The following is a 27,360-nucleotide window of genomic DNA, read 5'->3' on the forward strand; positions in this document are numbered from 1 at the left end:
GACACATTTTGAATGGGGGAACATAAAGGGAAGTAAGGTTTCTGTGCTTCACTGAAACTGGTAAAATGCAATGAAGTGTGGTAAGATACAAAATTTAATACCTGGAACAACCACTAAGAAAGCTATATAAAATTGGGGTACTGGAAATATTGAGGGGAAGGCTGTGTAAAGTGTATGACTGTGTAACCACTAAGCTGTACATGTGAAACCCTATAGATAAATCAGAATGGAATTTTAAGAGGCATTCAGGTAGTCCACAAAGGGCAGAAAAAGATTTTAGAATGATGATGTGTTATACTTATAACCAGGTTAAAAATAATAAAAATACTTTTAAAATCTAAAAAAGAAAAGACAAAAAAATAGAGGAAACTGAAGACCAAAAGTAAAATAACAGCCCTAATGTAGAAATAATTACATTAAATGGAAATGGTCTAAATATGTTATGACATATTTACAAGAAACTCCCCTCAAATATAAAAGTATTGTTTATAGAAGTTTTGTTTATAATAGCCAAAAACTGGGGGCAGGAGGCACAAACCGCCCCACAGCGGGTGACTGGCTAAGGAACCGGTACACCCACGCCCTGGAGCACAAGTCAGCAGGGAAACAGGAATGAACTGCTGACCCGCGCAGCCACTTGAGTGGACCTCGTGCATTATGCTGAGTGAATAAAAGCCATCTCAAATGATCACACACTACGTGATTCCATTTACATGTAACATTCTCACAATGACAAGAATATAGAGCCAGAGAATAAATTTATTGGTTTCCAGGGGTTAGAGATAATGGGGGAAGGGAATGGCTATGGCTATAAAGGGGTAGCATGCCCCTCAGCTGGTGAACAGACACTTTCAGGTGTATTCACACAATGGAATACTATTTGGCAAGCATAAGGAATGAAATAGCAACATACACAACACCATGGACAGATCTTAAAATCATTGTGGTCATGAAAAGCAGGTAACAAAGACTACACACTGTATGATTTCCTATTTATGAAATTCTGCAAAAGGCAAAACCACAGGAAACAGGTAACATATCAGTGGTTGCCTGGGACCAGTGGTCAGGGGAGGGGACCAACCACAGAGAAGCATGAACAAGCTTTTTAGGGTGAGGGAACTGTTCTGTACCCCGATTGTGGTGGTGGTTACCTGACTATACACTGTGACCAAAACTAACCAACCCGTATGCTTAAAATAGGGAAGTTTTATTATATGTAAATTATACTTTAATGAACTTGAAAAGTGTTTTTAAATAGTAAGTCCAACATGTCAGTAAACTGGAGTTCCAGGAAAAGAAAACAGCAGCTATTTAGTTTCTCCAGAGAAAATTTTGTTAGTCTGGAGCCCGGAAAATACTTAGAAGCCTGGCTGCCTGCTTTCTGGAAGCAGAGCAGGAAATGGGTCCAGGGAAATCCCAATTAAGTATACAGATTTTTACTTTTTCCACGCTTTTCTTACTCCCAAGCCTCATCATTAACTCAGTTGTGTCTGGGGTTCCCAAGCCCAGAGCTTACCGAGTTTGGTTTTTCCAAAGAACAGCCTCTTGCTTCCAAGAAAGTAATCGCACGAGGTCTCCCCACTGCCTCTGTAGACTTAGAGCCCGTGCTCATTGTTAGCTGTCATTTCACTCACACACACACACACACACACACACACACACACACACACACACGTACAGGTTACTCGGTGTCCTGAGCCTTTCCGGGCTTACAGGGACACTCCTACCCTCTCAAAAGATTTCACCCCACAGGGGCATCCCAATGCAGCTTCTCATTTTCTGTCATTTAACTGCTGTTCCTCCTCCTATTGTCCATCTTTCAAAAATTTACTGACTTTCCTTGTCCTGCCACTATCTCCCTTCCCATTCTCCCTACCACCTTTGGGGCTTTTTATGTTTTAAAAATTGCTTTCTTTTAATTAAAGGAGAGTTGTAGGGGACTGTTTGTATGGCTGAATTTGGCTTAAGTTAAGTGCATTATTAAATGTGTTAAATGTCCACGTTCATCTTGCAGAATTCAGCATGTTTAAACATAGTCAGCAAAAGAATCCCCTCACAATGAATAAGAGATGGGATTCTCATGTAAGACACACTGTCCTCACAGATGGGAACATCATTGGGTCCCGTGGGTAATTATAATTGCTTGGACTGTAATGCTTACGTTTCATTGTTGGGGGTGGACTGAGGTGGGTGGAAATAATCTATAATTGAAAAGTCGCGTGTGTTCTGTGAGTACCTCTAAAGGGCATGGAGAGAGCATTTTACCATAAACTAGGGTGAAGTACTAAATTACATTCCTGTTATCTTTAGATTATATTCCAATAGATGCTAAAACTCTATTATGTTAGGTTATATAAAATTACTTGGGGATATGGTTAATTTCTGGTAACTTTTTATTTTAAATAAGGACTTGAAATTCAAATGTTCTATATAAACCAGTTCTGAAATTGAAAACAGGTAGACTTTGAATGAAAGCTCAATTATTTCTAAGTAAGCGCTTCACAAACTATAAAAAATAATATTGTTCAGGGTCGAAAGACCCCCTTAGTATAACTTCAAATCTGGCTGTACCCCGTTAAAAATTTCTTAATTAAAGTACAGATTGTTAGAAATTCGTCTGAACCCTGCTTTGACTTAGTACCTCCCACATAATAACCTGAGTGCAGACAAGTTATGGCAAAGTGAACCTATGACCTTGATTGCAGTATTTCAAGGATGTGTGGCTAATCGGCTTTGGTGAAGCAAATTATTTGCTGCTGAAAAGGGATTGTTTATTCATTCAAGACATGAGACCGTAGAAGACTGTGGTTAACAAATAGTGCTTCTGACTCCTGCTGACTTAATTATAAGGTAGTGTTTCATCATCCCCTCACACTGGTTTTAGGTAGAAAATGCCTTTGTTGAATGCCTTTCAAGTGAACACTCGTGTTACATGACTGGCTTTTGCCAGACAATTGAAATGAGTGCTGTCCTCAGTCTCTCAGTGGCACAGAGCAGAGCCAGGCCCAACAACGCTTGAAAAATAAGCACAAAATTACTCAGCAGCAAGCGAAACTTTCCCAGGTGGAATGTGTTCACCGCTTATTAACCACCTCTAACACGCTGAATGCCAGAAGGCAGTCGTGGAAGTGTGCCAGACCTGTCCATTAGTGCCAGCGAGAGTTACAAAGACAACAGATGAAGCCCTGATCTTGAATTAGAACTGCCTCATCGTATAAAAAGCCACTGTTTACGCCAGTTTATCCAGGTGTCAGATGAACTGTAAATGATGCTGGGTCACTGTTTCATAATAGCAACATCTGGCAGGGTTTTTTTGTTAACTTCTAAAAGAAATTGGCTTAGCTTGAGTGATATCATTACGGGCTACTTCCTTTTCTTAACATAGTTGAACCAAACTCAAAAGGAAAATACATCCAAAGCATAATAAAAATGAAATCTTTGCCTAAAATTTCTTTTAAAAATGTAATACCAAGAGAGAAAATGTGTATAATATGAGTGAAAACATGAAGTATAAGATGGCAGCTTTTTTATTTCAGCACTGGAATAAATCTTTGAGGTAATCTTAGAACTTTTTTATTATTATCCCACCTTGAGGAAAACAAAGCGCAGTTATAACTTTGCCTTTGAAGTTCATTTAGATTGTGAACTGACTCGCTCTGGCCTCGTGGCGGGCTCCCCTGCAGTCACTGCGTACTGGTGCTGTGCCAGGCGCCACTTCAAGGACACAAGCTATTTTGCCCTCTGAAGATGGGAGCTTTCCTCGTGAGCACGTGTGTGAGCGGCCGAGCTGCTGCCTCACCCAGGTTTCTCTAAAACTTACCCATTAATATTAGCTGCAGCTAATGGGTTCGTGGTATATTCAGTGTAGTGTCTGCCTGCTTCCCGCCCAGCTGAAAACTGGTAAAATTGACATAATCCAAGTTGTTGTAACAAAGCAATTTTGCATTAAAGCTTTTACTACATGAGCCATAAAGTAAATTGGAGTTTGTACATCAGTCTCATTTACTGATTTTTTGATCTTCAACAAATGTTTTAACCCCTCTGTGCTTCAGTTTACACACACACAGAGGGTCCGGCAGAAGTAACACCTGCTTGAGTGTGGTTGGTAGGGTAGCAATATGGGTATAATAATTTATAGTGTTAACTTGAACGTTTCACCTAAAATGTCATGTGGTGTGCTTGAGTGTGATACTATGTTACAGAATTACATGCTTATGATTTTGTAATAAAAAATTTGGGGGTGGGGTGGAGGGATGGGGAGAAAATGCAGACAACTGTAATTGAATAACAATAAAAATTAAAATAAATAAATAAAAAGTAAAAAAAAATTATACCAGAAAAGGAGCGTTATTTGTGCCAGACCCTGTATATATGCAGGATTAAAAATCTTATGTAAAGTGATTGGCACAGTATTTGTTAAAACTTAATCTGTGAAATAACTAATATTAACTACTTTCTTTTCCAGAGTGTGTCTAGAATGTTGATGCCATTCTATATCGGATCTCTTGTAGCTTAATATTTGTAATTCCTGAAAGCAAATCCTATTTTAACTTACTATATTTTATTCCCAAAATGTTGATCCTTCCCGGGATTTGAGTCATAGCTTATTTTTATGGGTCTTTAAATTTTATAAAGTACTTAATGGCACATGGGCAAAAAATAAGACTATAAATTCATGTTTCTCCAAATTCCATTTTAGATTCTCTTAAAAATAAGTGAAATTGGCAGATTTCACTCCATAATAGAAAACAAAACTAAATGCCTCACATAGCTTCTTTTTAAAATCTGTTTATTTTTTATCTTCATCAAGATACATACAAAATTATTCTGAACAACAGAATTCAGATGATGCCTAAGAGAGGTCCTAAAACTATTTATCAACATATTTTGGGAAATGCTTACAAAGAGTTAGTTTATTGGCTAAGATCCCTGTCAGTCCCAATTCCACATAATGCAATAAGGCTAAATTTCTTTGAAGCAGACTAGCTTTTGGCGCCAAAAGTCTTGTGGCCAGCCATAAAAAAAACTAACTAAACCTGCCCTGGCTGGTGTGGCTCAGTGGTTAAGAGCCTTCCTGTGAACCAAAGGGTTGCTGGTTCAGTTCCCAGTCAGGGCACACACCTGGGTTGCAGGCCAGGTCCCCAGTAGGGGGCGCGCAAGAGGCAACCACACATTGATGTTTCTCTCCCTCTCTTCCTCTCTCAATAAATAAGTAAATATAAACCCAAAGTTGTTCTTTGAAAAGGTCAATAAAATTGATAAACCTATAGCCAAACTCATCAAAGAAAGAAGACACAAATTATCAATATGAGAAATAAGAAAAATGACATTACTGCAGGTTCTACAAGTATTAAAATGACAATAAGGGAATATTATAAACAATTTTTGTGCCAAAAGAATCAGCAATTAGGTGAAGTGCACAAATTCCTTGGAAAATATCAGCTACCTCACTCACTCAAGAAAAAAAAATACATAACTTGAATAAGCCTGTATATATTAAGGAAATTTAAATTGTAGTTAAAACATTTTCATGCTGAAAACTTCAGGCCCAAGTGGCCTCACTGGTAAATTCTACCAAGTTTTCAAGGAAGAAATACTAGCAATTCTACAGAAAACTGAAGCAAAGGGAATACTACCCAGCTCAGTCTGTGAGACCAGCACTCCCCTGGCCTGGCAAAGACAGTGAAGAAAACTATGCGCCAGTATTCCGGATGGCCATAAATTCAAATTTTCTAAGCAAAAATTTAGCAAATCAAATTCATATAAATCAATATATTTAAAAAATAATATACCATGGTCAAGCGGGATTTATCTCAGGAATGCCTGATTGTTTTCACATTTGAAATCTATTAGTATAATTCACCATATTAAGACATTAAAAAATAAAAGCCATATGGTCATCTCAACAAATGCAGAAAAATGTCTAACAAAATATAACGTTCATTCCCTGTAAAAATTCTCAGGATACCAGGAATAGAAGGGAACTCCCTCAAACTATAGTGTTAACTGTATGTTAGCTGTAGTTTCTCTTTTAGAATCCTGCAGCTAACATCGTGTTAATAGTGAAAGACCGAGTGCCGTGCCCCCAAGGTCAGGAACAGGATTCGATGTCTGCTTCCCCTCTTCTACTCAGTATTGTGCAAATGGTCCTAGCCATGCGGGAACGCTGGAAAATAGTAATAATAGAGACAGTCACGTTAGAAAGTACAACTACCTCATTCACAGGCAACGTGATTATGTATAAAATCTAAAAAAATTAACCATTGGAATATTTACATTTGTAAATCATTACCATTTTCAATAGTATCAAAAAACATGAAAGAAATTAACAAAATATATGAAAGACCTGGACACTGAAAACCACAAAGCATTACTGAGAGAAATTAAAGCCTTAAATGAGTCAGGAGATACCTCTTGTTCATGGATCAGAAGACTTACTATTGTTGAAATGTCACTCTCCCCAAACTGACCTGAAAATTCAATGTAATCACAATCAAATGCCTAGGAGACTATTTTTGTGCAAATTGGCAAGCTAATTCTAAAACTCGTATGAAAATTCAAAGGATCTATCAATAGAATATCTGGAACAACTTTGAAAAAGAACAAAATAGGAGGACTGGTACTATTTGATTTCAAGACTTACTAGAAAGCTGCAGTAGTCAAGACCATGTGATGATAAGCGGTATAAAGTTGGACAAATAAATCAGTGAAGCAGAAAAGAGTACAGAAATCCCACACAGATAGGATAGAAGGAAAATTGGCTTTTGATGAAGGTGCAAAAAGCATTCAGTAGAGGAAGGATAGTCTTTTTAACAAATGATGCCAGACAACTGGATTTCCAGATACAAAAAATATTAACCCACTTCCAGCTCCAATATAAAAATTAATTCAAAGGGGGTCATAGACCTAAATGTAAGACCTACTACTATAAAACTTTTAGAAGGAAGCAGGAAGAAATCTTAGTGACAGTGGGTTGGGCAAGGGTATCTTGGATTCAGTACCAAAGCATGATCCCCAAAAGGACAAATTGATAAATTAGGCTTTTTCAAAATGAAAAAATTCTTCAAAAATCACTGTTAAGAAAATGGAAAGAAAAATCACAGTGGAAGAAAATATTTCAAATGCTATATCTGCTAAAGGACTTGTATCCAGAATATATAAAGAGTTCTCAAAACTTAATAAGAAAACAACCAACCTATTCTCCTTACGGGCAGAACATCTGTACTCCACCAAAGAGACAGCTGCGCACGTGAGAAGGTACTCGACGTCATTTGTCATCACAAATGTAAATTAAAATCACAATGAGATGCCACTACGTACCTGTTTTAATGGCTAATATTTTTTAAACTGACTACCTCAGACGTTGACAAGGACGTGAGAAACTGGACCTAACACTGCTGATGGGAATGTAGAATTGTACAACCATTTGGGAAGACAGTTTGGCTGTTCTTAAAAAGTTCAACATACCTATCTACCACGTGGCTCAGCATTTCATTTCTAGGCAGTTACGCAGGGGAAATGAAAGCTCAGGCCCTGCAAAGACTTGTCCGTCACTGTTCACAGCAGCCAGATATGTAATAACGAAAAATCTAGAAGCGGCTCGATGTCCACATGAGGGTGAGTAAATTGTGGTATGTCAATACAATGGAATACTACATGCCTATGAAAAGGGATGAACATGGGTGCATGTCAAATAATAATGCTTAGTGGGCAAAGGCAGACAGAAGGAGTACATGCTTTGGTTCCATTTATATAAAGCGAATGCAAATCAGCCTGCAGCGACAGATGGCAAATCGGCGGGTGCTTGGGGAGGAAGATGCAGGAGAAGGCAGAAAGGGCACAAGGAAGCTTTTAGGAGTTACAGACAGCATGTTCATCATCCCGACGGCGGTGGCGGTGTCACAGGTGTATGGATACGTCAGAACTTACCAAACTGTGCCCTTTAAATATGTGCAGTTGGTTGTATGTCCGTGATGCCTCCTCAGAAGGAGAGGGAGACGTGGGGGGCGCCTCACTGTGGCGGGGTGCTGCAGGAGAGTCTGGGTGTCCCATTTACAAGGAGGAGAAGAAACCAGTGAACTGGACAAACCGAATCCCTGGCATGTATGACAAAATAAAGAAAGTGTAATTTTCCTTTCTTACTGGAAACCTAAGCACCATATTGTCTTAGGAATGCAGTTAGGTCCTTATTATTGTGGTAGAAAGACATTTCAGAAAACTCCTTGTGTTTCTTAATCTCAGGTTCCAAATGTGGTGTCTAGGTATTAATCAACCCAGGGTTCAGGTCAATCTGATGATTTTTTTTTCCATAGAGAAATTCTCACATGCTTGTTGCTTAAACTGTTGCTAAAGATTAAAAAAAAAATTAATTGCTCAGCACCTTTTCTTCATCTTCTCATAGACCTGCTGATTAGCCCCAGTTTGGGGCAGATTGTATTTCCGCCCCAAGCATTAGCACCTATTGGCGTCATCATGGTGCACACGCACACAGCAGCACTCCCAAGTTCAGGGTTTGTGAGGAGGCCAGCCACCCGGCGCAGTGGGCGGGGAAAGCATTTTTCCACTTGTGGACAGGAGTTTTGCTTCAAGTCCTAGCATGTGCTCTCCCCGAAGTGCCTGTGAGTTCAACATAAGGTCATAGTCACTATTATTTCCATTCTACTTTACCTCAGAAGTGGGTCTTCAAAATTATATTCCTCGGCATATTAAATATCAGAATAATCAAGGACAGATACAGATATGTATGAGGCAAGTGGTTTGTGTGGAGAATAATCGTTGAGAAAAATGTTTTCTTATTCTGGGGCTTTGTTTAATAAAAGTATTCAGGAGAGTTTGGGGGACCTGCTGTGAACTGGGTCAGTGGAAATAGCTCTGAACTCATCTTCCCTGGGAAACAGTGAGCCAGGAGCCGGCCCATGACACTGAGGTTTATGTCAAAGGCCATCGGGTCCAGGTTGTTCTGGAGCGCGCCCTGTCTCAGCACACTGCAGGTTTCTCTTCCCTGAGACTCTCAGGTGGTAGGGAACCAAGTTCCATCCCCCTGGGCCCGTCTCCTTCTGTCCTGCCACCCACAGCCTGAGTCGCCCCCCCTCTATCATGGGTGCACTGGTCTCCTGGAGTGATGCTATTGATTCTGAACCAAGAGCTCTGACTGGAGGCCTTTGCATAGCATTAAAGGACAGGTGGTGATGGGAATGCACAGGAAACTTCAGGCGAGACTTAGAAAGGAGCTAGGAACACCTGAGGACCAGGCCTAGTGGAGCGTCAGACGCAGAGCCTGTCTCATGGGTGCATGTGCGGGTAGGGACGAGTGGCTGGAGGAGGGTTGGGGGCCGGAGCACGTGGTTGGTGTTTGAGCCAAAGACATAGGGGGCTGGAATGGCTAGGAAAGAATGCTGGTTTTCATACTTGTATTTTCCACTATAGAAATGGAAGAAAGTATTACTGATTGTAATACCCACTCACGTGAACTTGCTTTTATGCCCAGTTATAGTGCTCCAAAATAATAACTGTTGGTCATTGAGTATGTATCAGATTGAGTAACATTTTATTTGATTATAACTATGAATTCTTCAAGTATGCTCAACCTCTATAATTGGTTGCTCATATAACATAAACCCATGGAACCCACAGGAAACCCATGTTGGCTATTTCTTCCATTTGCGCTGCTGAGAAAATTCATGCTTACTGCATATGTGTACACTTGTAAAAACCCGGAGTGTGGCCCGCAGCCCGGCCCTCAGAGCCGTGTCACAGCTGTCCCGTGGGGGCCCTGCTGTCCCCTGGAGCCTGCTGCGGCCGTAGGGCAGCGGCCAGGTCAAGAAAGCAGCTCCATTGCGTGAGAGGCAAACTCTCTTAAGTCCTCCTGAATTCCATTTTATCTTATATTTCTTATGAACTAAAATTTCAGTTCAATTAAAAAGCCAGTAAGAAAGTGTTGGAGAAAGAAAAAAAACCTTCAATCATCACAGAAAACTAGATTTCTACCCAGGCGGTAAGTCAGTGATATCCAGATTATGACCGTGAATCCCCACTGACCTGTGGAGCAGCCAGCAGATGACACCCATGCTCATCCCTTTGGCCAGCCAAGTGCGGGGCCACACCGCCAAGTTAAACACGGGGAGGAACGCTGGCTGTCAGACAGCCTGCCAGCAGTGTTCACTTAAAACAGCTTTAAAGCAAGCACAGCTCTGATTGGGGCCTGTCTCAAGCAAACAGAATTCTCAAACTAGTCATGAGAGACTGTTTGCACAATACAGAGGTGAGATTGCCGGGTGGGTTGGAGAGCACCACAAGGTCATCGGCCCACCTTCTGCCAACATCAGGTGGCTCCTCAGAGTCTGCGTGTAGCTTGCCTGAACAGCGCGGGGACACGTCCAGCTCTGCCCTGCTCCCTCCCTTCTGTCATCCCTTATCTTTATTACTGTGTCCAGGGATCTCTCGGCCTAAGTTACTGATGAAAATGTAAGGTTAAAAGGCATGAGCTCCTCCCCCTCCCCTTGTCACTTGAACATACCTTTCTTTTTTATCTCCACTTCTGTCCCTTCTCATTTCCAAGCCTGTTCCCTCTTTCTGGGCCCTTGGGCTCATTTGTTCTTGTTTCTCCAGGGCCTTGTTCTCTTAGTTGTCGGCTCTCGCAAGGATTTGTTCTCTCTGTTGGCTCCTTCTGCATTGCCTTCAGACAGGCACTCAGTTCTTTTGTCCAGAAAACATCTCTTGCTACCTCCCTAAACGGCCTTCTCCCCTCATTCCTTTCACTGCCAAACTTACGGAAGTACAGTTTTTGTTGTTGTGTTAAACACTATTACACCACAAGTGCCTGGAGAGCACGACCTAACATTGATTGACTTGTGTTCATTTGTATCTGTCCAAGTGCAGGGCAGTGAATGGGCACGGACCTTGGAGCCTAGCAAGCCAGGGTTCAAATTGGGGCTCACTAGCTAGTGCTGAGTGATGTTGGGTAAAGTACTTAATCTTGCTCGTCCTCAGCTTTCTCATCTGTAAAGTGGGGATAAAGATGCCTATCTTCAGCAGATTGGAATAGACATTTTTCCAAAGAAGACACACACAAGGCCACTAGGTACATGAAAAGGTGCTCAGCATCACGAATCATAGGGAAATTCAAATAAAAGCCACAATGAGTTATCACCCTATACCCGTTAGGACAACTGTACTCAAAATGAAAAGAGGTAACAACAGTTGGTGAGGATGGAGAGAAAAGGGAACCCTTGTCCACTATTGGTGGGAATGTAAATTGGTACGGCCACTATGGAAAACAGTATGGAGGTTCTCAAAAAATTAAAAATAAAACTGTGTGATCTAACAATCCCACTTCTGGGCGCATATATGTATGTATGTATATATATATATATATATATTTATTTAAGGGAATGAAATCGCTCTCTCAGAGAGGTGTCTATACTCCCACGTCCACTGCAGCATTTTCACTGTAGCCAAGACGTGAAAACAGCCTGAGTACCTGTCTATGGATGAATGGGTTAAAAAATGTTACATATATAAACGGTGAAGTAGTATTCAGCCATAAGAAAATAAGGAAATGTTTCCATGTACAACTTGAGGGCATTATGCTGAATGAAATGTCATGGAAAGACGACCAGTTCGTGATTTCACTTATGTGCGGAATCCAAAAAAGCCAAACTCGGAGAAACAGGGCAGAATGGCTGTTGCCAGGGGCTGGAGGCTGAGGGGGAGGAGATGCTGGTTGAGGGTGAAAACTCCCAGTTATGACAAGTTCTGGGGACCTGATGCACGGTGTGGCAGCTGTAGGTAACAACACTGTGTTGTGTGCTTGTAAGTTGCTAAGAGGTAGACTTAAATGTTCTTACCCCCCAAAATAATAGTTACTATGTGAGGGGATGGAGGGGCTAACTGTAACCCCACTGTGACGCCTTAAACTTACAGTGTTTTATGTCAGTTACACCTCAATAGAGTCAGAAAAAAGCAATTTCTATCTTGCAAAGTTGTTACAGAGATTAAATGAGATAATATGTATGAAAATGCCCAGCATGGTGTCCCGACACACACGAGGTGTGAACAGGCCGGTCTCCTCCGCCCCCTCCGACAGGGACCCAGTTAGTGGCCCCACGGCCTCCTGCGTGTGTCAGGGCAGCAGCCAGCGGCACGGTGCCCACTTGTGGTTTGGTGTGATTCCTACTCTTTCCTCTGCCTTGTGTGTTTCAGGTTCACACCCAGTATCCAGCTGAGTTTGAATTCAATCTCTATTACTTAAAGTTCTTGGCTTTCCACTATGTATCTAATCGCTTTAAAACATTTCTCCTGGATTCAGACTATGAAAGATTAGAGCACGGTACGTATCTGCATGCTCTTGTTTTATCTTTTTTGTTAGTTTTGCATGTTTTTGATTCACAACTCTAACAACGTCACTCCCCTCCAGTGCGGCAAGGCCGTTTTAGGGTTTTGCCCTGAACTACAGAAGTGGGGTGGACGTGAACACAAGCCCAGATTCGGAGATTAGGTGCTGTGTGAGCTCTTAGGCGCTACAAGTGGTCTCTCTGTAGCACCATTGGGAAGTGAAATCTGCTTCTGTTCTCACCTATTAAAGTGTTATCGCTGTTTGAGGAAACACTTCAGTGGACTCTGTTTTCCCACCCCTGGTGCGCTCTGGTAGGAACGGAGCCTGGCCTAAATCCCAGCACCAGCTGGGTACTTTGGACAGTTAACTACCTGTCCGAGTTTCTCCCGTTTCCTCATCAGGATGGCCCTTTGAGCCCTGATGGCCGCGGTAGGAAATATTTGTAAACTTCTTAGCGCAACTGCTGGCACATAGTAAGCGCTCAGTAAATTTTAGGCATGCCGTCATTACTGTAATTTTTAGCAGTAGTAATAGTTGTGAAGAGTAGATGCTGGAAATCAGTCAGCCCCTGTGAAAATATTCTCTAGAGGGATTTTACATTCTTACTTTGGTTGCTGTGGGGAGACGGGAGGGAGGGCACACATGACTGAGGAGACAAGCAACTTTTCAAACACCAGCTCTCTTCATAATATACCTGTGTATTCATAACAAGGACTCTTTTAGTGGCTGAAATTATTTACTGATGTTCTCAATTTAAAATATGGAGTCAGGAAATACTGCTTTTCAGTGCATGCTATTAAAACTCTGTAAGATATTTCATGTGCCCTGGCTGGTGTGGCTCAGTGGATTGAGTGCTGACCTGTGAACCAAAGGGTCACTGGTTCGATTCCCAGTCAGGGCACATGCCTGGGCTGCAGGCCAGGTCTCCATTTGGGGGCATGGCAGAGGCAACCACACATTGATGTTTCTTTCCCTCTCTCTCCCCCACCCTTCCCCTTCTCTCTAGAAATAAATGAAATCTTTTAAAAAAAAAAAAAGATATTTCATGCTTTTGGTAAGGGAGACAGCACTGGTCAGACCATTTCCCATTCAGTTTGTACTTCCAGACCTTTGGTGACTCACAGAATTGTCATTTCACACGTAACAATCAGAAACCTTAATTTCTTAGGCGCCCGTGTGTTGGGAAAGCATTAAATAGAGCTCGTTACACTAGATATTGGAATCACTTGGAGAACTTTTAAAGCAGCTAATATCTGCGGCCCATCCTCAGAGATTCTGACCGACTGGTCTGAGGCGAGACCGAGGCATTGGCATTTTTGTAAACTCTTGGTGGTGGTAGCATGCGGCCAAGGATGAGCACTTCCGCGCCGGGCTCTGCAGTTCAAAGGTAGAGAAGAAAACATGAATTAGTGTTGGGGTCCTCATACTACAGGAGTCTGTGCAGCCTGGGACTTAAGACATTCTTTTCCGATAAACTGGTAAAACACTTAATTTGTTTTTGACTGAGCCATTTCACTTGAAGCAAGACAGCATTGCTTAGAGAGGCACCCTTCCTGGTCTCTTAAAGAAAAGCCCCTGCCTCTCCCTAGATGGGAAACTACGTGGGCTCGCGTGAGGAACAGATGCCCTGGCCGACAGGTACGAAAATAGTGTCAGGAAATCCTTGAAGGGCCCCCCTCCTAAATTCAACTTCTGTTTTTCGAGTCGCCCTACAGTACAAGCCACACCCTCCTGTCATCGAAAGTCTCCATGAACACATGAACTCCTAAGCAAGAAGACACTTTTAAACGGTTTCATAATAAACAGCCAACGACTTGGAAAAGAAACATAAACTTCTGTTTTTAACTGAGTTTCATGAAATCAACTCTAAGTCCTTCCATTTTTCTCTTGAAAAATGCGTAGCATGTCTCCTGGCACGGACCTCAGGGAGCCTGGACCTAGATGTAGGCTGGGGGAGAGTCACGACGTCCTGCTAAATGCCTGGGAACCTAAGCGGACGCTTCCCCTCCGTTTGGGCCTGTTTCCATAGAGCCGTGGAGCGCATTCCTCCCCCAGCCTCGCAGTCGCTAGCTAAGGTTCCTGCACGTACGGCGCTGTTTCCAGAGCCCCAAGAAATCCTCCACTTTCCCTCTGCTGCAGGCGGCGTACTTCTGGGCAAACTGTTGATTTATTTGACTTTTGTTGAATTTTTTTTGTATTTACAGGAACTTTATTTGATGATAAAGGAGATAAGCATGCCAAAAAAGGAATTTGCATTTGGGAGTGCATTGATAGAATGCACAAGAGGACTCCCATTTTCTTTAATTACTTATATTCGCCGGTGGAAATGGAGGTAAAAAAGCATTTATGTTTCGTTTTCTGAGTATTTGGTGTTGAGGTTTTCCTTACTTTGAGGGTATGCAGGCTGTTCAGGCTTTTTAGAAACATTTGAGTAGATTTCGTACCAGACATGATTCAGAAGTCCCTGGTTTGGATTGTGATGGAATGGAGGCTGCCCTTCGCATTCTCAGCCACAGCAATCAGGATCTGGCCCCCCAAACCTGGAAGGGATAACTTCAAGAATATCAAAGCAAGTCAGCTTGAAACCTCAACAGGTCATCTAAACTGAAAATCTAAAATACGTGAGAAGAGAATCCCCTAGGTTATCTGCACCGAAGCCACCAGCAAACCCCTGTGGGAAGCAGGGGTGTTTGAAGCCCAGTCGGAAGGGTGGCGTGCTCCCCCTGCACGTCTGTGTGGAAGCAGGCTCTGGGATGGGAGGGGTGGGGGTGAGGGGTACGAGAGACCAAGGTACAGCCTTGGATGCCCCTCCTTCATCTAAACCACCCTCTGGTCCCTCAGAATTCCTTAGCCAAATTGAAGTTCCTCACCAGCCCACTTCTCCGACTCTGTCTCCCAACCAGTATATGTATCCTAGGCCCAAAGGGCAGCCAAGAAGTAACTTTTTGGCAGAAAGTGGGCAGAGTTTAGCTTTGTGGGCTGGGATATACACACATATCATAAGTGACCCTCAGAATACAGGGCAGCGCCGGGTGGAGGAGCAGGGGTCCCGCCAAGGACCTGGGGCTGGGACTGGCCCCTTAGTGCCACTCACTTTCCCATGGAGAGAATTCTGAGGAGTCCATTAAGAAGTTGTATTTGTCAGGGTGGGAGGGTAGAACATATTTTATTCCATTCTTTATTTTTATGTATACATTTCAATATTCAGACACGTGGTATTTGAACCTCTATTCATACTCTTGCTCTGGACCCTGCAAATTTTAGGGGCTGGCCCGCAAGTAAACTTGGGTCAAGATGAAACTACATTTCAGAATTTTCTTCAAACAGGCCCTGAAGCCCAACGTCAATGTCTCCAGCCTCAAGAAGTGGGATTACTACACAGAGGAGACCCTTTCCACGGGGCCTTCGTATGACTGGGTGATGCTGATGCCCAAGCAGTTGCCCTCTGAGGACGCAGAGCCAGCGGGGGATGCTGGGCCCCGGAGCCAGAGGAGAACCGTGTGGCCGTGCTACGATGATGTCAGCAGTGCTCAGCCCGACGCCCTGACCGGCCTCTTCAGTGTGAGTGGACAGCATGTAGGCACTCGCCTAGGGCACCGTGGGGGCCCGAGGGGCCTCAGGAGCCAGGCCGAGTTAAGAGTGACTGGTTCACACACTTCTGGACGCGGCTGTCCTCACTCTGCTTGAGGGAGCACTCCAGGAGCATGAGGAAACCAAATTTGCTCCCCAGAATCCATGGGGGGCCAGGCTCAGCTACTGGGAAAGTCTTCATAAAAATGAGTTTTCCAGCATTATGAGGAAGCAAATGGAGCAATCTGTAGCTTCCCAGCTGTTCTAGCTGCCCAGGCAGCCTGAGTCAGGCCTGGATTATGGCTTTTGTGGGTGCTGTCCTTCCTCTGGTCAGAAGTGTGGGCAGCTGGTGGCCTGGTGGGAGCACTGCCAGCTGTCTTCCAGAAGGAATATTCTGGAGAGAAACCATCCTGGCAGTGGCTGCGCTGGTGAGAGCAGCAGCCCCAGAGTCAGATAGGGCCTGGCAGCTCCTGAAGAGGCTCGCCGGTTTTCCAACAGGTGCTCCTCAGCGGCCACGCGGTCACAGAGGTGGCTGTCCTGCTTCCCTGTCCCACGGAAATTCTGTGCCTTCCAGATTTCGTGATTTGTTCTTTCCACATCTGGTTTGAATCATCAGCGCTGAGGGCTCCTCCGTCAAGGACAGACTTCTCATCTGCCACAGCTGTTAGGGTTTGGACACTGGCCCAGCGCCTGACCTTTTGCTGTGGCCATCAGATTTCCTATGGGCTGGCCAGGGGTGTTCAGGATGCATATTTCTTCCCTGTGTTGAAGCCATTTTGTGTGAAAAGTCCTGGTTACAGACCCTAATAAGTCACCCTTGCCACAGGGCATCACTGCAGCTGGAGCTCCCGCAGCTGCTCCCAGCTTGGGAAGCCTCAGGCCCTGTGTTTACCACTGGCTTTAGCTGCCCTGTGGCCACACTGTTCATCTGGGCCCAGGACCAGGGAGATGTGGCTTTGGGGCACGTCCTGATTTCTATGAAATACTTATCTGTCAGAAAACCCCTTTTAATTACTTTGCAGGAAATTGAAAGATTGGAGCATAAATTGAACCAAACCCCTGAGAAGTGGCAGCAGCTGTGGGAAAGGGTCACCGCAGACCTTAAAGAACAGCCCCGAGCAGACCGTGTGAGTTGGCAGAGCCCTTCGAGGAGCTGCAGCTGAGCTTTCTGAGGGTGCTAGGGCAGGTGGGGCCCCCTGCCACGGGTAACCCAGGTGGGCTTATGGCCGAAAGGAAGGGTGGAAAGGGAGGGGCCGTGCCTTGGGGTTTGAGGGCAGAAAGTTCCAAACAGCTGCATACTTCCTGAGTGTCTCACTTTACCGCAGTGCCATGATTCTTACGGTTCAGGACCCCGTGTCCAGGGGAAATGACTGGTTCTTTGCTATCTCAGAGCCTCTGTGGGTTCAGCTGATCTCCCACCACATGAGGGAGGAGGGGAATGCCAAGACCATATTTGCTCCAGAGAAACCATCAGAGAAAATGAAGTACTTTAAAATGACAAAATGCTTTGTTTTCTGTGGATCGCATCCCTTTTCTGTTTCTGACTTAAGAAACTTTTATCAAGCACACAGCACGTGCACGGGACGTGCTGAGCACCACGCACACACACGTCTCCTCCCGTCTCACCGTGGTGAGGGAGCGGTCTCCCTCTCACACGTGAGGGGCCGCGCACAGACGTCACACAGTGAGCACGTGGACAGCCACCAGTCACACCCTTGCAGATGGGCTCCAAGTGCAACAGAGGGAAGTAAGGACAGTGCTCTGGAGAGCGCTCGGGAAAAGGTGAGGTCAGCAGGCTCAGAAGTCACAGAGGGGTCAAGGAGAATGGCGTGTAGAAGGAAGGCTCGGAGCGATTTGGAAGGGGTCCCCCCGGCGCTCTCTCTTGCCTTCAAATGGCAATTCAGGAGCTGTTGTCAGACAAGCCGTAGGTGGGTGACATCTTTTTTCCTCAGAAAAAAAAAAAATTAGTTTTTTGTCTTTTTTTTCTGACAATAGAGGTGAGATACATTGTTTTAAATAAGACAATACACAGGCAGTTATAAACTAGAAGATAAAGATCATCCTCAATTTATAACCTAGAAATAAACCACATGCTGTCAATCTTGCTTTATTCTAAACACACATATAGAAGGGAGTTGCTACATGTACTCTTTTCAAACCTGCTTTCTTTTCTACTTAATATGTGGCACACGTGTCCTTCCATCTGTCAGGGTACCAATCAGCGGCATCACTTTAATGGCTGTTAGAATTCCATGGTATGGAAACTTGTTGTTGGTTTCTTTTAACCAGTCCCCTAGTGATAGACATTTAAGTTGTTTCCAGTTTTTTACTATTATAAACATCTCCAGGATAAACATCTTTATACGTATATTCTGCTTATTGGTTCAGTTTTTTCCCTTGAGATAGCTTTTTAGAAATTTAGAAATTACTGGATGAGTTGCTTCAAGCCTTTGAAAGCTTTCCCAGCTCCTGTTCTTTCTTGTTCAGCCCCAGAGACACCCTTCGGGCTCCCCGGGGATTGTGTCTGCCAACCTGCCTTCCTATCAGAAGCGGTCCCTGCTGCACCTGGCCGACAGCAGCGCGGGGGAGGAGCAGAATGCCAGCATCTCGCCGTCCAACGGCGTGGACCGGAGAGCAGCCACGCTGTACAGCCAGTACGCGTCCAAGAACGACGAGAACAGGTGGGCTGTGCTGCGCCCTGCCGGGGGCTGACACGCCCTCCCCACCGGGCCTCTGCTGCACCCCAGCCGTGAACAGGCTGGGCCGGCACAGCTCGGCCTGCTGTGGATACGAACTGGGTTTGCTTTGAGTCTTTCTCTGTTCCTGTCGTAAATGGTGAAATGGTTCTTTGAAGAGGAAATACCAAATTACAATTAGAATGATGCCAAAAGGTTGTAGTTATTTGTGGTTGAGTCCTGATTGGTATTATCTCCTGTCTGCCAGGTCTTTTGAGGGATTATGTTTCAGTCAGCACTTTCTCGGTGGCACACACTAGAAATCTAGTTCATGCTGGCTCAAGCAAAAAGGAATTTGCTCACGTAAACGTGGAAGGCCAAGGTTGAGCAGGTTTTGCACAGTCTCCGTGCTCCTGTCTGTGGGCTGGCTCTGCTTCCTCCTGTGGGTGGTGGCAGTGCCAGTGTGGCACCACAGTTGGTCCCTGGAAACACCGAACCCCGCAGGTTTGGTATTCAGTAATTACGGCAGAAAGCGCCTCTCTTTCCCCAAAGGTCTAGTAAAAAAATTCCAGGGAGAACTCTGATTGGGTTTGGGGTTTTTGGGGATCATTTGAGGGAAATAGAGGTTCAACGAAGAGAAAGAGCAGACATCTCTTTACAAACTTTTTTAAATGAAAAATCAAAACGAACTGCCCTCTTGCCATTTCTTCTAGGTCTTTTGAAGGAACACTTTACAAAAGAGGGGCTCTGCTGAAAGGTTGGAAGCCCCGCTGGTTCGTTTTGGATGTAACAAAACACCAGGTAATGCCGTCAGCTGCGGAAGCTGCTGTGTGACTCTGGACCGTCGTATACAGACTGCTTTCCTAAGACCTCTCCGGCGCTGCCTGGGGGCTCCTCCAAGGACCCCGCACGTCCCTGAGCGAGGGCAGTAGCCCTCCAAGGCCGGTCCAAAGTGGCTCTGCCCGGTGTGTGCAGGCAGGACAGTGACAGTTGAGCCCAAAGTGTAAGAGCAGTAGAACGCTGCTGCTTCGTGCCCAGATCGCTCCTGCCGCCTGCTCTGGACCCCAGGCCAGGAGGGAACCAGAGGTTTGCAGCGTGCTACACGCACACGCAGAGGCCAGCGGCGGGGCGCACGCCCCATGATACAGATTACTCTTGGCCTCGCAGCACCAAGCACCCGTTCACAACGGAGGGCATCGACGGGCACTATCGTGCACCTTCCCCGTGCCCATCACTGTACAGGTTACTAAGGAAGGCGTTCTTACTCCTCAAAGGTGGCAGCGACAGGGGAGGGCGCCTCAAAACAGGCCAAAGTGGGTGGGTGAGCCCACCCACACCTGGAATTCACAGGGGCAAGTACTAGACTGGACCCCGTGGACCATGTGAGGAAGTCCTTCACCCACTGTTAGGTTCTTAGCTGTTGCTGTAGAAGCCCACGCACCCTCAGCATCATAAACTTGGCTCCAGTAACCTCAGCGGAGAGGGAGCCCTCCCACACCCTCTGCCCGCCGCACCTCACTGTGGAGGCGCAGGGCCCGCGTGCTCTGACTGCAGGCCTCACTCTTCCTGGGGGCTGACAGGCGGCCCGCGGGCGAGGGGCGCACAGTTAGGTTCTCACGGGTCCCTAAGGTGGAGTCAGTTCAGAGCGGTGTGAGCTGTCCCATGCACAAGATTCGCATGGGGCCTGCACCTAGAGAACCCTTCCAGGGGAGTCTGTGTGGGGACCGCCTTGCTCTCCATTCAGAGGGCTCCACAAAGGTCACACAGAGTCTTTGGGGAAGAATGTAGAGAACTTATTTTCAAATACGCCGTGCAAGCCCTTCTTACAGGGCTGTCCTTTAAAATAACAGGGTCTCTGAAGTCAAGGAGTCTACACGGCGTAGAAAACCCCATCAAACACTAACTGTAGCTTAGGAGAATGTCATAGTGTTTCTGTAATTTACAGTTATGTCAAATCATATTTGTATTCTGAGCAACCTTTTGGGCTTCTTTCCCGTGAGAGGCAGACAGTTTTTCCATGAGCCCTGCCTACACCGAGGGAGAGACAGGGAAGGTCCAAGGCCAGAACCTCAGGGACGAGGCAGCAGGCACGCTCCTGCGTAAGCAAGAGAGTGAAACCAGACTGTGGGCCAGTGAGGTGTTTCCACCAGCCTTCTCCTTCATTTCAAAACCCAGTCTTCTCATTTTTTCCTATTCCCAAAGTAATACATGTTCGTTATACCGAGTCCTCTGTGCCCCACCCCCGCTCCCAGAGATAACTGCTATTAATAATTTGGTATATATTTCTCTGAATAATTTTCATATATCTGTATAGATGAATATGTATGTACATAGAGTTTGAGTTGCTAGGAAGGTTAAATGAGTCACGTACAAAACAATCAGAACAGTCCTGGAACATAGTAACCACTCAATCAGATACTGCGCTACTTACTCGGTTTTTCAGAAATGATATCGACATGCCCATTGGCAACTTCCCTTTTTGTATAATGCATTTGAACATAGTTTCCTACCAGTTCCTACAGGTCTCCTTTCTCATTTTTAAAAAGCTATGTCGTTTTCCGTGTCACTGCTGTACTGCCGTGTCATTAACCCGCACCCCATTGAAAGGCAGCCACATCTCTCCAGTTCCTAGCTGGTCAAAGCGGAGCTGAAGGGAACCTCTTCGTAGGGGCGTCTGTGCACGCTTGTGGGAGTGCTTCTGTAGGGTAATCTCTAGAGGTGGGAAGAGTGTATCAGTAAGCACAAACATTTTAAATTTCACTTGATACTGCCAAGTGGCCCTCCAAAAATCTCTAACAAAGTACATTCCCACTAAGAGTATGTAGTGCCTTACATTTGACCTGAACGTCATCAGCCATTTTTACTTATTTTTTATCAGCCACTTCTAATATTTCTTAATATAAATGAAAAGTCCTCACTTCTGAAGTCTCATTGACGTCACCTACTGTCCTCTGACCGTGAAGTTGCACTTCCTTTCCGACGTGTGTAGGTCGTTTGTGTTTCTCCTGGGACTTGCTGGTTGAGATCCTTTGACAATTTGCTAGGTTTTTAATCTTTTTCTTATCAATTTCTAGGAATTCTGTATATATTCTAAACATTTACCCCTTTTTATATGTTCCATATGGTTTTTACAGTTGTTGGTTGCCATGTAATTTTATTTTTTAATATGTAATTCACTTATTTGTTCAAATTTGAAAAAAATACCTTTTTCCGACTTTGTCCCAGCCACCTAGTGTTTTTTCCGTAGAGGCAGCCAGTGGTTTCCATTTCTTGTCTGCTCTCGCGGCATAGTTTGGACTGGCACAGAGCAGAGTTCCCAGACACAGCTTGACCGGCCACACCGTTTTCCCTTTCTGTGTCTCTGACATCCGTCTGTGCCTTGTGGTTCCAGCTGCGATACTACGACTCGGGTGAGGACACGAGCTGCAAAGGCCACATTGACCTGGCGGAAGTGGAAATGGTCGTGCCTGCTGGCCCCAGCATGGGGGCCCCGAAGCACACGAGTGACAAGGCTTTCTTTGATGTAAGTTGATCTTTCTTGTCTTTTTCTGGCTGTGTCTGCACATGATCTTACTATCCATCTCCCTCTGAGAATTGTGGGGCCGCAGAGCAACTGGTGGTGACTGTAGACGGGTCACAGACCCCCCTGGCTATGGGAATTGCTGCAGAACTTGAACTCAGCACTCTGACCCCTAGCCTGACCTCTCTCAGCTTTCCATTTGTCTCAGAAGGCTGCACATTGCTTTGCACAGAGGACTTCTTCAGAAGGTGTTCAATCACTTATGAAAGCAAATGAACTCCTTGTTAAATATTGTTAGTTATTTCACTCCCCTACTGTCAGGAACAGTAGGAAGACTACTTCCTTCGTTTCCAGTGGTCTTCATGCTTGACCATCCACAAAAACTGTCCTTAGTCACACATGATGACTGTCTGCCCTGCGTCTTCAGCAGCTATTAGGCGGGCCTTGGGCATTTTATGGGCCACATGGTAAGGGACCTATCTCGTCCCCAGAGCCAAGCAGGGCTCCATGAAGGGCAGAGGTTATACTCCAGGGCCCCGCGTGGGCTGTGAGGCTGCATCCCTAACTCTGGGTTTCCAGTGCGGCCGCAACTGGACACTGGAGAAGAGGAACGAAAAGGGGTGCAGAAGCCAGCCTCGTCGTGGTCTGGATGAGTGTGAGGCTCCCCCGAGGAGCACAGGGCACTTGCTAGGCACCTGCACCGAATTGCTACAGTGCGTGGGAGAAGCTGGAGGTGCCAGCCCGTCCCGACCCTCCTCCTTAGTCAAGGAAAGCCCCAGGAAGAGGTGAAGCAAGGTTGTCCTAGTGTGTCTCCCTTTCCTGCCAGGCCCTTCTGGCAGAGTTTAACCTGGTGTGGGGTGTTGATCATCCCCCGTAACTTTGGGGACTGGAAAATTAAAGTGAAGGTAGAGGCAGTGACAGTGTGGTAGCAGAGGAGAGAGCGTTCAGGGGTTCTGGGGCAGTGCGGAAACAAGGTGACAGGGGTGGCCTCGCACACTTGCCCAACGCCTTAGACAGCCCCGCCCTTCACCTCTGGGTCTCTCCATTTGGTTTCATAGCTCAAGACCAGCAAACGTGTGTATAACTTCTGTGCCCAGGATGGACAGAGCGCCCAACAGTGGATGGACCGGATCCAGAGCTGTATCTCTGATGCCTGATGCCCACGGTCAACCCAAGCAGAAGAGAGAGGAAAGACTCAGGCTGCCAAATGGGGGAAAGTGCACGAGTCCTTGGGGTGCAGGCAGCGTCCTCCTGGGCTCTGATGAGTCGGCCCAGGGTGTGAGGTGCCCGTGGCCATGCTTACCCAGACCCCTTCCAGCAGTTGCTGTGCCTACTTGGCCTGAGTGGATGTGTCTCACAGGTCTGGTCAGGAGCTCCGGGCGCTTCCTGTGTCTTGCACTAGGTTGTTCTCACAGGGTCTCCGCGCTCCGGAGTCAGAAGCGTCCTCCCGAGCCAGCTGTCCGCCATTCCCCAGGCCCAAGGGCTGCCACCTGCTTGGGTCCTTCTTCTTCATGGAAGCTAGAGCCTTTCTGTTCCCCTAAGGTCATAATGTCCTTGGAGAGCTTTCTGACAAGCAAAAATCAAAACCCTCCAAAGTTGTTATATTCTGCACAGAACAGGTTTCCCAGCAGAGGCTCCCACCCTTAGAGAGGCTCAGCTCTCTGGTGCTGCCGAAAGGGTCTCCCACGGTCTCCACCCGGCCGCTGGGGTGCACAGCAGGAGCGTCGGAGCTCAGGGGCGGGCACCTGGGGTACACAGGACTCTCCTGCCCGACGGGTCGTCCAGGGAACAAGGCAACACTGACCACACCAGTGCAGGGAAGTATGGCTCCCAAAACACCGGTCCTCTTGGCCAAGATGCCCTGAGGGTGCAGGCCCGTGTGTCCCTAAGTATTCCTCTGCTCCCTGACAGCTTCTCACACGAAGTGACTTGCAGAAAGCTGAATGCACTAACCCACAAAACAAATGCTTGCCCTGACCCCCTGGTGAAGTGAAGTTAGAAAGGCGGAGCCGGCCATTCACGACCACACCGCACCTGGGACGGGGGCAGTGTCGGCCGCGGTGCACGGTGGCTTGGTTCGAAACCCAAACAGCACGTCAGCACGTGAACGTAAGAACTGCTTTTAGATTTTCTTTACTTTTGATAACCTTGGGTTAGTTCGGCATACGGCCTGAGGAATGCTGCTTGTTCACGGGAACCGCGGCATCTCTGCTGCGGCCACGGCCGCCGACCAGTCAGGCAGCCGGGTCCTGGCGCTTGTTTTCAAATGTTAATATGTTAAATACCAAACTAATATTTCAAAGGTATGTATATATGATTTCTATATCCTTGTTCTTCAGATAGTCTGCTTATAATTTAATATAAAATTAACTGAACTGATTCAGTCATAAGATTTCAATAATAAAACGGTTCCCTTTTAAAAAACTAAAATACCACTTTGTAGGTTAAAAATAAGTCAGATTTTCAAATGTATCTAAACACTAGGAAATAGAACTGTGATACATAAGAAATTGAGGGAGTAAGAATGAAGGATTTTTCTATCATTTTCATTTTATAAATGCCACCTGTGAAAATGGTTTTTGCACATTATTTGTATTTTTTCTTTGTATATGAAATAATTTTTGTACTATGTAAAATATGGAGCCCATTGTACCTTCAGCTCTGAGACTGTACACAGTGCTTCTTTTATAACTGGACTCTTTTAACTTTCATAAAGGCGTTACTTGCCTTACATTCACTAACCACCTTGAATTAAATTTATTTCTTAAGAAAAAGCATCCCTCATTTCCAGTGAAATAAAGTCCATTCTGCAGTGTGCATTCAGGGTTCGTACGTGGGACTGAACGTTCAAGGGAAGGCACAACACACCCCACTTCAGACCTCGGTTCTCTTAATGTCATCACTGCCCTTTGCTCGCAAAGGGACCCAAGACACTGGACATGCTGGCATGAGCCTCTAGGTCCCAGCGACACTGCTGCAGAGTTGAGGAGAGAGGCCTGAGCCACCCCTCCCTCCTGTGCCTTTCTCGGGCTGTGTGGAATTGGTGAAGTCCTTTACCACTTGGGGGTCACCGCTCCACCACGTGTGGCATGTGGCCGTGTGTGAGAATTTGGGGCAGGAGAAACTGAATTCTAGTTTCACAGCAGAACTTTCTGCTTCAGGAAGTTAAACAGCACAAGGGATGAACGTATGATCTCGGCTCTGGACAACACCTCCTCTAGTTAAGCCCTTGGAGTTTACCTTGGGGACCTTGCCCCAACCTGACATGTAGCCAACAGAATGCAGGTTCTTTTGATACCCAGGAACCTTCTCTCTGAGCCAGGCAGAAGAGGTCCCCATCCGCCACAGAGGCTCAAGGTGTGGCAGTGACATCCCCTCCTTGAGCTCTCCAGTTTCCTCAGTCTGGAGGGTTCTTGTGACCCAGGCCCAGGCTCGAGAGAGATGCAGACCTGGGCAGCACATCAGCTCAAGGCCCACTCCCCAACCCCCGTCCAAGCCCTTTCTCTCCTCTCCACCCCCCACAGCCCTCCACCCTGCAGGCTCCACCCTGCAGCAGGCTCCACCCCAGAGCTAGAGTTGAGCTGTTACTAATGGGATGGCGATTTGCTTCTCAATGAAAATTAACATTTCTAGAGATTTTGTCAGTTCTTTTAAGAGTCGTTAAGGAACCCCATAATCCTATAAAGAATTTCTGAAAGATCTCAAGCTGATAACTAGGAAATGCCCTCAGCAATGGCAGCGGCCACGGCCACCAACCTTATCCCTGAATCAGGCAAAGAAGCGGCAGTGGTGGAGAGGTGGGGCTCAGGGGAGCCCTGGGACAGCTGCGTCATCCCAGCACTCAGGGGTCTTGGTTTGAAAGCAAAAACAAATAGATGGTGTTTATTTTCATAACATTTTCTTTTTAATAATATATTTTATTTAACCCAGTATATCAAAATTACTATTTAAACATGTAGTCATTACCAAAGAATTATTAGTGAAATATTTTACATCTTTGTTCATACTGAGCCCTGAAAACCCAGCGTTCGTTCTGCACTCAGCGCACACCTCAGTTCGGCCTCGTGTGTTGCCTCCTTTCTGGGAGTTCTCACACCAAATGCACGTCCTCCCGCAGCAGCGCTCTCTCCAGCGCCCGCTGGGTGTCCAGCAAGTCCATCCAGTTTTGACACTCACTCCCCAGAGTTGGTGCGGACCCCACGGTCTGCAGACCTCAGCAGCCCCCTCCTCTCCCCACCCTGTGTTCACAGGTGTGCTCTTCTGGGTGACCAGCCCCCATCCTGAAGCTCTGGGGGATGCACCCCACCACTCCATCTACTAAACCCAGGTGAATAACAGCAGACGCTCCCTTCGGGAAATTCTAAGGGTTTTAGGAACTCAGGCACCCAGGACAAAGACCGATTTTTATTTATTATTACACTTTATCTCCAGTTCTGCCAGACGAAACGGTGCAGATTTAGAGCAAGTTACTGTCCGCAGGAGAACCTGCAGTGGGAGGAGAGACCTGGGTGCCGGCTCTATTCTAATTCACTACAGGGCCTTGAACCCGTCCCTTTGCTGGGCTTTGACCTATAAAATGAAGGACCCAGCTGATCTGTAATTGTGTGATTCCAGCTGCTTACCTTTGTAAAAACTCAGGTTCCAAACTGAAATTTTAAAGGATTTGCTGGAAAAGACCAAATCCTCTAAATCAGTGTTTTCTGAGATTATAATGCTTGTATGAAGCTTCTGATTTGGGTAGGTCGGGGTGGGGCTAGACATTCGGTATTTCTAATAAGCTCCCAGGTGATGCTGAGGCTCTTGGTCCAAGGACTACCCTGGAAGTAACAGATGTTAGTCAGGAGGGGCGGGGGCAGGTGGGAAGGAGTGAACACGGATTCAATCCCTGTGGAAAGGGAAAGGGAAGGGAGGAACTTGGGCAGAGGAGACTTAGACTGCAGTGCAGTTCTAAGGAAGGTCAGCCGGCAGGTAAGAGGCCCTCAAGCCATCAGGAATCCCCACAGGCCCCCGCATCTCCCCAGAACGGGCCTGCCTAGCATCCCTGGCCACGCAGCCATCAGCGGGCAGCGTGGTGTTGGTGCAAGCTAAGGAACAGATCTGAGAACATGTCCGGCCACTGGGGCCAACTGGCACAACCCCTGCAGCCGGAGAGAGAAGCCTTTGCCTGGTGGTCACCACCCACCCCTCGTGCCACACAGATCTGCTTGCCCACCGGGTTCAGAGAGCAGCTTCCCCCACTTCCCTTGGGCTGTTACTAAGGG

At 46.0% G+C, this 27,360-nt stretch overlaps 1 protein-coding gene across 2 annotated transcripts in view; it reads left to right on the forward strand.

Annotated features, from left to right (window-relative positions):
* Positions 1-24,757, forward strand: part of SBF2 (SET binding factor 2) — a 416,007-nt gene extending 391,250 nt beyond the window's left edge. For both annotated transcript variants that reach the window (XM_024558744.3, XM_024558743.3), the window contains 8 exons: positions 12,202-12,328; positions 14,539-14,666; positions 15,662-15,895; positions 16,927-17,031; positions 18,392-18,585; positions 19,293-19,380; positions 21,971-22,102; positions 23,158-24,757. In XM_024558744.3, coding sequence (XP_024414512.2) covers positions 12,202-12,328; positions 14,539-14,666; positions 15,662-15,895; positions 16,927-17,031; positions 18,392-18,585; positions 19,293-19,380; positions 21,971-22,102; positions 23,158-23,256 — 1,107 coding nt within the window. In that variant the 3' untranslated portion in view covers positions 23,257-24,757. The remainder of the gene's footprint in view (positions 1-12,201; positions 12,329-14,538; positions 14,667-15,661; positions 15,896-16,926; positions 17,032-18,391; positions 18,586-19,292; positions 19,381-21,970; positions 22,103-23,157) is intronic.
* The last annotated feature ends 2,603 nt before the right edge of the window (positions 24,758-27,360 follow it).

Source organism: Desmodus rotundus, chromosome 5 (genome assembly GCF_022682495.2).
Source record: "Desmodus rotundus isolate HL8 chromosome 5, HLdesRot8A.1, whole genome shotgun sequence".
In the NCBI taxonomy this organism is placed as follows: domain Eukaryota; kingdom Metazoa; phylum Chordata; class Mammalia; order Chiroptera; family Phyllostomidae; genus Desmodus; species Desmodus rotundus.